This window comes from Frieseomelitta varia, unplaced genomic scaffold, assembly GCF_011392965.1.
Source record: "Frieseomelitta varia isolate USP_RPSP 00005682 unplaced genomic scaffold, Fvar_1.2 scaffold_152, whole genome shotgun sequence".
Classification (NCBI taxonomy): Eukaryota; Metazoa; Arthropoda; class Insecta; order Hymenoptera; family Apidae; genus Frieseomelitta; species Frieseomelitta varia.
The window spans coordinates 875,935-888,304 of record NW_025109217.1 but is presented as its reverse complement, the minus strand read 5'-3'; the positions used below and the strand labels follow the sequence as shown (position 1 = coordinate 888,304).

The window sequence follows — 12,370 nt, the reverse complement described above, 5'->3', positions numbered from 1 at the left end:
CAGCGCGTTTCAGGAAACCTTAAGTTGCACGTATAGATAAGTAGAATACGTCTGCTAACGCGTCTGGCTAACGAAACGCGATTCACAGTGTAGAATCGAAGCTTTTGAGTTCCTCGATCGTTGCTTCGACGCGTGGAAAAAATTCGACGGTTCTAAATTTACCCCATTTCCTAAGAACTATATCTCTATCGTGTCTTTTCAGAGAGTTATCAGACAGTCGTAATAAGGTAATTATTCGCAGTGATAGGAAACGATAGAAATATATCGTTATACTTTTTGATGAATTTGGAACACAGTGCCTACTATCGATTTTTGAAACGTACAAAGGAATATTTAAATAAATCTTTCTCTTAAATAAATATTTCCATTACGCTTTCCTAGACTGGACTGCCTATCAGTTAAATCATTCCCAAACATTCTCATTTTCACCATTCATTCTCATTTCAATCGAGAGCATTGCTGGTAATTAACACATTCAACGACTCGTTAGTCAGTTCCATAAAAGACGAGTGTTAGCAACAAAGTAACACCGGGGAACGGGAGATACCAGATCGAGCCAATGCAACGCTGCGCTCTAGAACCGGCGAGATAAATTAGTCATGGCGACGGTGTTCGATCGAACGTCGTAATACGCTGTTCCCACGCTGAAATCAATGGAGAGCTACGCCTTTGTCTGCTTATACGAGAGTCGACGTTTGCTACTATTACGGTCGAACCTTTCGCTTTTGGTACGAACTAACTCGGTTACAAGGTGATCTTCTATCGACAACAAGTGACATAACTCTGCATTGTACGGTTCCATAGAGGAATCAGTGACCGAGACGGGCGTCAATACGCGACGCTTCTTACGACGTTCGATCGTAACCCGACAACCATATCCAGAATCGTTGACCAATGATAAAACGAAGTCCCGCATTCGACGGGTGTCGACGCATAAAAATATGTCGACTTTCCCATAAAGAGGCAAACACGATAGTGGATCTGGTCACGTTAAGTCGCTGACATTTACAAATGTGCAACCGATTCGAAAGATTAGAGAAATCTTTGAATTTCAACGACCATCGAAACGCAGTAATTAACATGTCTTATGTGTTCCTTTAGCGAAAGATCTTTCGATCTTTGGTGATAATTCTACGAGATTTGCGTTCCATGGGACCAGTCCATGAGATCGTAATTCATATTTGACACTGTGTTATCTACACCGTATGTATATACGTTTGAGCAAATTGCGTCAACTTTCTTCCGACGTTTTATATCTACGTCGTTAATATTCCTGCTTTACCTGTTATGCATATCAGTCAGAGGAGAGAGAAATATCGAAGCTGTATTTCTCACGGTATTGCGATGCATAAAAGGGGAAGATACAAGAAAGGAGTAAACGTCTATGGTGAAAAGTGAAGCAGGGTGAAATTGTTTCTTAATTGCTCAAAGGTTTCAAATTGTGGAATCATCGGGAAGGGAAGCCTTTCGAGAGAAAGTCGATCAGACCTTTAACAAGCGTTTCTGCGATTCGAAACATTTACGCAATTAAGTAACAATTTCTGCTCTGTCGTAGTTCTTGCCACGGACTTTTACTTCTTCACACCAAGATAAGTTTCAGTTTATCATTTTCTTGCACTAATCAGGATAATCGATAGCAACTGTAGCTGTACTTTCGAATCTCGGTGCGTTAATGCAACGTGACATTTTCATTATCACTGACAGCGACAAAAATCTCCCAGTAGAAGCCTACTTTTTGCCAAGGTGAAACTTCGATCTTTCCTCGCGCGATCTAATTTTCTTTTCTCCCTGCGCTTTTTTCCCCGAACAAGTCAAATACAAATACAAGTTGAAGAAAATGTTTTTTTCCCCTTTTCTCTTTGAAGCTTCGATTCAGCGAACCGAATGGATTCCGATTAAAACGGACAACTGTTTTTCATATAAAATACTTTCACGAATGCGTGCTGAAACGTTGGAGACGAGGAAACCGCTTTGAAAGAAAGTTACGCGGTTCTGTAATGAACGACGAGTGATTAACGATTGATGGATTTTTTGCTTCAGTTAAAATTGTCATTGATCCTCTGAAGGCTCATTAAAATTATTGAAATATCGATCAAGGAAATTAACAATGCACTTCTTTTTAGATGTTATTCTTTCAATGTACAATTCTGTTCAAAAATCTCAGGACACTTTTTATTTTTAACATACAGCGCTTACCATAGATAATAAAGTTTTTGCATCGTTACTATGTATTTGCATAACTATTGCCATATTAACATTTTACAAAATCCTTGTTGTATTTTATTTGACTTTATTCAAATATGAAACAAGCATAATACTAGACCCAAGACTTTTGAGCAGAGATATATTTATATGATATATTACAACATGTGAACTAATTATTTTAAGTATCCTAGATTCTCCGTATAATTTTTGGACGAACTATTAATTTATTTGTAGCTTCACGATTTATGAATTTATGAACAAAGATGTAATCCTTTTAACAGATTTTTCATAATTTCATAATGAACATTCAAAGGACTTGTTCCGAGACAAAACACTCGTTAGTGACTTTATTGTCGTTGCATCGATTCCGATGGGAAGCGCATTTTTCCCCTTCAACTTCAACTCAAGTCCCTTTCAACCTAAACTTACACCTCGCTGAAATGAAATCCGAGATATCGGTTAGAAATCGGACAAACTCGACGCAGCAACGTGTGCACAATTAACGTCGCATTTTTTATTTCTTCGGACGTGTTAATGGAGCTGATGATCAATGCGGTTACTATCTACGGAATTGATCTCAGATCGTTTATTTCGTGGAAACCGGCAGTTTCCGGCTTGAAATATAGACGTGTGATATAACAGGCGTGAAAATATTCGCGATATTATACGGGCTTTCATTATGGTTAATGGCATGATTGTACGGTAGAATTCCATTTATTGCAGCCTCGCGAAGGGCAAACGGTTCATTTAGCTGGCATTTACGTAACTGGAGGGTATGCAGCTGTTCCTACCGTTATCTGCGATTTCTTGGTCAAATATGTGCAAGTTTATGATTCGAATTTTGATTCTTTTACTGATAAAAGCATTTTCTTTTTGTTTTTTATTATCATAAATCATAAAGAATCATAATTATATTATACAGAGGTTGAGTCTTTATTCTTTATTTCTTGATTTCCAAGTGTATTCAAAAGATATTCTTCGCATACATTTTATAAATATCTGATCATGAAATCTTCAGAAATCTCGGAAGTCTATCGTAGTTGAATATTTATAGGCAAACGTTTATCAATTTGTGATAAGAATTTTAGATTATTTTAATATGGATAATTATAAATAAGAAACTTATTAAAACTGAATAAACTGAATAAATGACATGTTCCCATCAGTTTTCATGCTTGATCCGACCGGAAATGAACGGCAAGCAAACATTCAGCTACGAACGACGAGAAATAAAAGTCGAATCGTAAGAAGCAAAGTCGTATTTCATCGCGTACCGTTCGTCGCGCGATAGAAATTCAAAACAGATAGAAGCACAGAGAGAGGCGAGAATGATGATAAGTATGATCGAGGATTTCACCAATGGTTTCTAACGACAAGAAAGTGCGTGGCAGATCATTTTTACGCACTGTTAATCATCGGATGTTTGTCAATTCCTCCCGCTGTGTAACCAGCGAAACACCACGGGTTCAATTTACTCCCACGGGTTCTAGGTTAGAAACCTACTCGTGAATGTTTCGGTAATCGATTTTTACATCGCACGACAGATTTATTAGCGCGAAACGTTCTATCGTGAGCAATTAACTTGCGGAAACTGAGGAAATATCCGTGAAATTATTAGGGAAAAAGAGGTGGAATTATCGAGAAAAGTCGCAATTAACTGTAATCGAAAGTTCTGATTCAGCGGGAAAGATCGATGGTTGCTCCCACGATTAATTGGTAGGTATTCGTTAATACGATCAATTAAACCTACGAATCGAAAATTACTATTTCCTGAGCATCGAATTAGGACCAGTACTTCATTCCTCTAACTATAGCACGTTACATGGTATTTTATACGAATGAATGAATTATCCTTGGTTCCTCAAATTATTATTAGATATACGTATATTATTATTTAATTTATTGCTAAATCGTATCGGAAGAAATCTCCGCAATCCCACGGCCAGATAAGTATTATTGAAACTTTGATTATTATATTGCCTAGGTCAAAGGAAAAATATTTAACAAAGTCATGAAAAAATAAAAGCAAGATGCTCGCGACGAAAGGGAAAGATACAAATTACTACAATCTTAATTATTAATAAATTTTACTGTTAGTAAGCGCGCGTTTAGAAACGAAGATTCGTCCCAATTCAACGATCAGGGGAAATAGATCTAAACGCATGACTTACTAGGTCATCGGCAGCCTTAACTACGAAACATCTTGCGAATAGGGTGAAATCCATCGATCGTACGGAACATCGATCTCCGTGACGCTTCGTTGTGCAGGAAATTTCAGATCAACCGAAAGGATATGTCAACGGTGCAACTTTCTCCCAAAAACCGTTATTCGTTTCCACTCGTATTCCTGGAACGAACCCTTTCTTCTCTCAACGAGACCGATTCCTCACGGATGAATCACCTTTATCCTTTTTCTTGCTTCCTCCATTCACTTTCACGATCGCAAAATTTAAAACTGGAGGATCGGTATTGGTGGAAGCGTGTGTAATTAATCCTTTTACTGTCGATTAAAATAATTGCTGGAAGAAATAAAATATTCTTTTTTTTTTTTTCGCTACTGAAGACAGTTCTAACATTCCTCCATATGCACTCCTTATGCGAAAATTTTTGAAAGAAAGAACGCGTTCCTTATGTGGGCAGTTGAAGGATTACTAGAAGAGAAGTGCGATCCTTCGTGATATCGATCGAGGATTTTACGACCTCGTTTAAATTGCCTCCGGTAATTTTGCAGCAAACTACGGAAGACTCCGTACGTATGAACGCGATCCAGGTTGAGCAAACGTGAGGCAGAGGCTCGCCCCGAGGGCTAATAAGTTTACTGTTATTACTCGAAATGAACGGGACCGTAAGTAATCGAATGAGGGCTGATGGAGGGAAAAAGGGAAAATGTTACACGAGTCTTAGAAAAAGAATTCATCGAATTACAAGTACGAAGTTAAATCGAATTGATTTTCTTTCGATCGATTGCAAACAGACTGCGGATTTATGTGAAATTAAAAAACGGAAAATTATAGAGAATACACAATGCGGTATAGTATTCTTTATAATATGTAGTAAAGAGAGAGAGAGAGTAATTTTCTATTCAGGTTCTAAATTATATTTGGAAAGATATAAATTCGCAGTCGAGTTATTTCAGCTAGCTGAGAATAATTCCTTGTATCGCGTGGCTAGATTGAGAAACGAATGGATCCCTAAGGGAATCGTTAAAACAAAGTGTAGTGTTCGTGAGGCGAATTGCACCGCGATAAACGACCCATTGTACCGTTGCGTTGGTAACGATCATTCCTCAAACATGACAGGTTTCTTGCATTTTCGATGTTAACAACGTTAATGAACCAATTGCTTGCTGCTCACGCCCCCTGTCAGAAAAATGATTTGTAGAATTATTGATTTGGTCAACTTATCCGTTAGATTTAAAAAAAAAAAAAAAAAATAATTGGAATACTGGTGCGTTTCAATTCATCCGTTAGATTCTTTGAAATTTCACGATGGGATTACGTCTCGTCATAGCGGTCGATTGGTTCTCCTCAAATTTTATTTTCTGTACGTAATCGATCGAGGATCGAGGTCTAAAGTTTAAATCGTGAGCGTCAGTGATTTTGTAATCACGATTTTTAGGGACGAGAAAAATTGAATAGATCGATTAACGGGGTCAGTGATTTGGCAAATCGGAGGATCAAACGAGTATCGAATAAACTCGGCGAATTCGGGCCTTTCGTTGACCCATAATTATGGATTACTCGTTTTTAATTGCGAGAGAAGTCCAAATTTTTATTTCATTGTCTACTGCAATCTAGGAGAGAACTTTAGAAATTTCAAAGTCGTAATGATTCATTCATTACACCCAGAAATACAACTTTTAAAAAAAATATATACCTTTTACTAAAAAAATATATTCGTTATTAGATTCATTTTGGTGAGACAATAATATGTTAGAAACTAATTAGGACAATACGTCTTATCGCTGAGATCTATATCATTAACGCGTATAAGTAAAATATAATTATAACAAGACCTGTACTACTGAAGCGTGTAAATGAAATACGACTACTTAAAAAGGAACTATTTTTTTCAAATTTGACTGTGTTGTATTCCACACTATTATATTATATAACATTACATTTCATACTACAGTATGAAGAAAAGAAAAGGACTAATAAATAAAATTACCGAGCTCACTTGATGGTTAGATCAACCGCGTTAAGAAATATATAGTATCAGTGCCATCGAATTCGTCATTAGAAACATTACTACGTCCATGCCGCTGTTCAACGATCTGGCAAGTGGTAGAAAAAAGCAAACGTCGGCCATAAATTATCGTATCAATCGGGCGAAGACGCGGTGAGCAACTGTAAAATCAATCTCTTGTTTGAAACTCGCCGCGCACGAGATAGAACGGGTGCAATTTCGAATCCATTAGAATCAATTTTCTTAACGGAGTCCGAGGATCGCACGGAACGCACGCGTGACGTACCCGCGGCCCTCGGTGTCGCTGGTTTCACCGGTGATTACGATCCGTACGAGACGTACACGCTAGCGCAACAAATTGTTCGCCGTGAACACGAACGACTCAACCTAGATAACGAGGGATCCGAACAGGAGAGAACGATCGAAGCCACGGCAAACGTCGATCGGCCAGAATCGGTACGACCTGCGTCTCTGTTTATTTCCCTATTTCTCTTCGTCGTTCTTCCGCTTGATTCTCGCTTCTGTCGAAGAAACGCGTACTTTCTTCGAAACAGAGTTTCATCTCGCTCACGCTCGACTACTCTACTTTTTCAGAAAAGTATGCAACTCTGACAAATATGCTGACTCACAAAAAAATAGCTATTATATATATATATACACGGTCTGTTGAAAACATTTCGAAATTTCATTGACGTTGTAACGATGTGACGGACGTCGTGACAGTCTAAATTTATGAAAAGTACTCTCGCGGATCAGAGTGTATAGTAAACACGTATCAAACGATTTCAAAGTGGGACAATCCGTCTTAAAATTTCGAGAATTTCTTTCGTTGAATTGCCGATTCAAGACGTTACTCGGCGAATTTAATTGCCGGGAATCTCTTTTTTCGAAGATTAAATGATTTAACATTCTCGGACTTGTTGCGACGAATTTATATCGATTAATAGCACACGGATTTTAAGAAAGTTGAAATATTCAAGAGCATGCAAAATTTATATATTGTAATATGTAAAAATATAAAAGATATCTAAAGTAAATTTCTAGGTCTAAAATTTTCTGTATAGAATCTGTTTGTTTACTTCTGTCCATAAAAATACGAATTTATACAAATATAATTAAATAATGAAATGACTAAAAAAAATATACATTTTGTGTATCTTGTACCTTAAAATTAACCGCAAATTAAATCAAAAAATTGATCAACAAAATTACACAAAAAATCCCAAGAACCTAAAGAATCTTTTGTTCTCTTAATTTCCATTCTTCCATCTTTTTAATCTCGATTGAATGTTCTAAAGTGGATCTTTATTCAATCTGTATATTGATTTTCTTTTTTCTCCTTTTTAAATTTAGCTCATTCATTAGACCGATTCACGGCGAATGAAGGCCAAACGATCAGATTCTCCGAACCGCCATGTTTCATTCACAGAACACGCCGTACGTTTCCTCGTTTGAACCGTTAAAGACACGAGACTGACTCGATACCCGAGTCGAGTAATAGAGAGAAGAAACGACACATCAAAAGATGGAAACAGAAACTGTTGATTCTCTCGTGGATCCGAGAAAGAGACGATGATCAGCAAGGCTGGAGAACCCGAGAAGCCAATTTTCACGTCAGTTTCGAGAATTCTAGCGGGAAACGAGCACGCGCGTACGAAGAAGCAGTGAACGTTGTTATATGTAGGTGAACAAGTTGTTCGACCAGTCTACGATAAACTGTTATATGCACTGGCAGTATGCCATCCGCTGTTTGAAAACCAATTTCTAATAGCTACGCCGACGATTGAATGGACTACCTTACATAGAAGTAGAGAAACTGGGAGGTATAGCTATCAAGATCGTTAGGTTCGCTGCAAGAATCGTGTAAAAAGTGTTTTGCATTCTAATACGTGAACGCCTGGTACACGTGACTCTATGACGTGATGATTGATCGACATTTTTGGGAAAGTGAGAAAATATTCTGTACCGTAAGATTGATTAAAGTACAATGTATAGAGATAGAGAAAATGGAATGAAAAATAATCGAGATTGTTAGATCCGATGGGGGAGTCGTCAATAATCGCCACGTATGTATTTTATACGTACATGGTTCTTGTACGTAAAAATTTTGGTAAAATGAGAAAATATGAAAATAAGAAAATGAAAGGAAAAATGTCATTATCAAAATTGTTGAATCCACTGGACGAAATGCATTAATTTGCCAACGATTATCAAGTTTCTTGCGAACACGTACGTAAACATGATTCTTTAACAATAATTCGAGCGATATTTAGGCTCGCTGGATTGTTAGAGAAAAATGCGAGTTTGCCGATCGGAACGGTCAGTCGGTCGTTCCGTAATTTCTGAACTTACCGCGGTTGAAATACTTCGGGTGAAAATCTCGTTAATGAATTCAGGCTTGAAAGTTAAACAACTCTGCCGCGGACAATCGGTTGTTGTATGCAAATGTCGAACATGCTCCAACAACGGAACAAATCTTGCGGAGATTCGTAAAAAGTCCAGTTCTGCCTACCTCCATTTTCGTACGACGTGCGCGTTTAACGACGTTGTGTAACGATATTTCAACACGTGTATATTTGGTTGCAAAAATGTCTTACTACGAACATCAATTCCGCTGTTCGTGTCTCTGTTAAACACGGCAAGCGAAAAAAAAAAAAAATTAAAGGGGAGATTCAAGAAGCCGAAATGAAAAATTACGGAGAGAAATTGAAAATGTACGATCGTTGAAAATTAAGATTTAAGAGAGATGATAATCATCATGTGATCAAGTTCTCAATTCTCAACGCTTGTCATTCTTTCCGAGTTAGAGGGTATGATCGATGATGGGCCAACAGGTTCCACGAATTTTTCGTAAAAATCGATACAGACCTTTGAATAATTATAATTAATCGTTTGTATTTAACGATGATGTATATATATATATATATTTAACGATATTTGAAAAGGATTTGGTAATTGGCAACTCAACTTGGAATTTCGTAACTTGATTTTCATTTAAATGACACTAGTGGCGCTGAACGATATCTGGAGGATCGTGCGATTAACAGAAATCGGAAATAATTGCTAGCTGTAGAGCGATTAATCGCGCTTGCTATAATTATAGCAATTACTTCCATCGCAGGCGGCGATCGTGCAACGTTTGCCGTATTTTGCGACTCGGTTGGTCTCCAGCCACCAACTTCTCTCGTTAAAAGTTCGTCAGCTGACCGGAGCGCGTGCGCTCGCGTTCTAGAATCCTAGTCAATCGAGTTTGTCGGTCGTAATCGAAAGTTTTCATAGTCGACGGACAACGATCGAGACGTGGAGGAACGCCAGAAAGGCAAACTGAGTCAAAAGAGAAGAGATCGACAAGAATTGTCGTAAGAGAGTTTATCCAATATCGATCGAACGGATGTAAAATGGACGTAATGACTTAATTCTTTGAGTGACACACTTGCGAGACACTTGTGTGGTACTCGTGAATGGTCCGCGACGTAACGGTGCAATTTTACACAGAAAACACTATTTCTTTCTCTCTCTCTTTCTCTAGTCCCGTTAAAAGATTCTTCTTCTGGTTTGAAATCGATCGACTTCTTTCGCGCGCTTTTTGCGCGTTACTTTCCACATCAACTATCACTCGCGGTCATCGGGACATCGAGGATCAGGAAAAACGTTGGACTTTGCGGTTCCATTCATGGCGAACATGTATTAGACATTTCGTTGGAATGTTGAAAATTCATTGAAAATCTAGCTACGAGTTTCTCAGGAAACTGCAGCGTTTGCTCCGAAAATTTTGACGGAACGATCCGTTCGATCTTTACTTGACGGGAAAGCATGCGGAGTGAGTCGTAACCTTGAGTCGGTTGTTTCCAGAATGCTTTATCCGTTCCGTGAAACGAAACACCAGCTTCTAGCATGATTCCCTAAGTGAAATCGATCGAGACTCACACGAGAGATGAGAATCTCGTCTGACATTTACTGTGACATTTACGAAAGTCGTGTTGTTTGTTTGATCAGAGTAAAGAAAAAGACCTGCGAGTCGCGTGAGAAAACACGATCGTCACGTCGCTGTGTAGCGTAGCTTCGTTCCCTCGAACGAAGTATTATCCCGTGACACACCACAATATCATTCACTGATTCTCCCTGGTACGTTTTGTCGTTACACAGTTCGAGTAAGTACACTTCACTCGCGACTGCCTGCTGTCAGCAGTTCGGCGCACGAAAATCCACGTACTGGCGAGACCCGATTGAATGAAACGAGCGAGGGAACATACGAAGAAAAACGATCGTAGTACGTAGCGGGCGAAGCAAGAAGAAGGCAGGAAGAAGACCAAAGGGGGAACTGGAGGATATTGGCTGGGAGAATCGGCGTGGAAGCAAAACGGAGCGAGGGAAGACACAAGGGAAGGTCGAGGACCGTGAATCCGAGAGGGACGGAGATACCGGTGCAGCCAGCCGAGTAAGGAAACGTAAACGAGTACCGGAGCGAAGAAGAGAAGGAGGAGGAAGAAGGAAGAAACAACGGCGCAAGCAGAGATAACGATAGAGAGGGAACAAGTCGAGTAGAAGGTGCAGAAAGAGCAAAGAGGACAAAGAAGTAGAACAAGAAGAAGAAGAAGAAGAAAAAGAAGAAAAGCAAGAAAATGACTCACCGTTCTTCCTACCGGCAGTTTGCGTGACACGTATCGCAAGCGAGACACGCGTGCATGCAAATATCGTCACGAGGACGAGCATCGCGTGGCCACGAGCGGCGGCGAGTCTCATGGCTGGCAATCGGTGGAAACTTTCTCGAACTAGATCTCCGACTTGTGGTGAGACTTGCTGAGGCAATGGCTCAGCGTCGACTGAGACGTTCTTTGTGTTCGCCGGTGTATCTCAACTGTCACTTCCCTCTCGTCGGGTTTCACACCGTTCGCCCGTTATCCCCGAGGAATGCGAGAACTACCACCACGGCGACGACGTCCGATACGAGACGCGAGGTCGCGTATCTGCTCCCGAAATCCCGCGAAGACGCGCGTATATCGGTCTTATCCGACTAGTCGTAATCCAGTGTGTGCTCTTGTACATCTATTTAAAACCTATCGCTCCACCTCGCGCACCTTACCATTGGCTCCTGCCCCAATTCCTTGTCCAATGATACACTGTTCCGCGCATTCACCTCCTTTTCAGATCGAGACGTACAGCACCGGCCGGAGAGGTGGCAGAAAGTGTCGGCTAGTAGGTGGTAGGTGGTAGCGATACCCGGGTAGGTGGTAATATCACCAGATGTTTGGAAGGCGCCGCCGCTAATAATCAGCTTAGAGGTCTGGAAAAGTGACGTTCAAGTTCCCCCGCCGTCGGTTACAACTTCGGACTCCACTTCTGACGAAGGTGAAGGGGTTTTAGGTGGGGTTCTTTTGCTCCCGTAAGTAAGATCGCGCCAAGCTGAAACGTTAGCTTTCTTCAGCGCCCTTCTACGTTCCACCGGGTTCCTACCGGGTCTATCCGTCTCTCTGACAGAGGAGTCTGATAGTGGTAGGCGCACGTGGAGGGGCCGGGCACCTTGTCTACGCTCGAGCTGCGTTTCGCGTTCCTTTAGAAGCTTCCTTGCACGGACACGTGTTACACGTTCCCGACTTCGGTGCTACCTGACGGTTTATGCCTTCGATACGATTCGAACCATCACCTTGGCACACCTTGACAATGAGGAACGGTCCCATCGAGGTTTCTGCTTGACAATTATCGTCGAGAAGCGTCGATTTTGGGTTTTTGCAAGATTAGAGAGCAGAATTGTTGGAACTTTGTTTTGTTGCCAGGTTCAGGGACCATGATCGAATAGGTTTGTCCTCGATTGCTTCTAGTCGATACATGTACCTATAAATATCGCTGGACAGGTGCTGTTTATTGGTCGGAGAAAAATCATCGGATTAGCAAACGCGCTAGACCAACGTACCTAGCCTAGGGTTTCGAAAGCGATTGAGGAACGCGACGGCTATCGAGATTTATTCAAGTGGTACGT

At 40.2% G+C, this 12,370-nt stretch overlaps 1 protein-coding gene across 1 annotated transcript in view; it reads right to left on the bottom strand.

Annotated features, from left to right (window-relative positions):
- LOC122535138 (laccase-1-like) overlaps positions 1-11,600 on the bottom strand; it is a 47,148-nt gene extending 35,548 nt beyond the window's left edge. Inside the window, exon 1 of the mRNA XM_043666385.1 lies at positions 11,025-11,600. Within this exon, the coding sequence (XP_043522320.1) occupies positions 11,025-11,136 (112 nt within the window). The 5' untranslated portion in view covers positions 11,137-11,600. The remainder of the gene's footprint in view (positions 1-11,024) is intronic.
- Between the last annotated feature and the right edge of the window lie 770 nt (positions 11,601-12,370).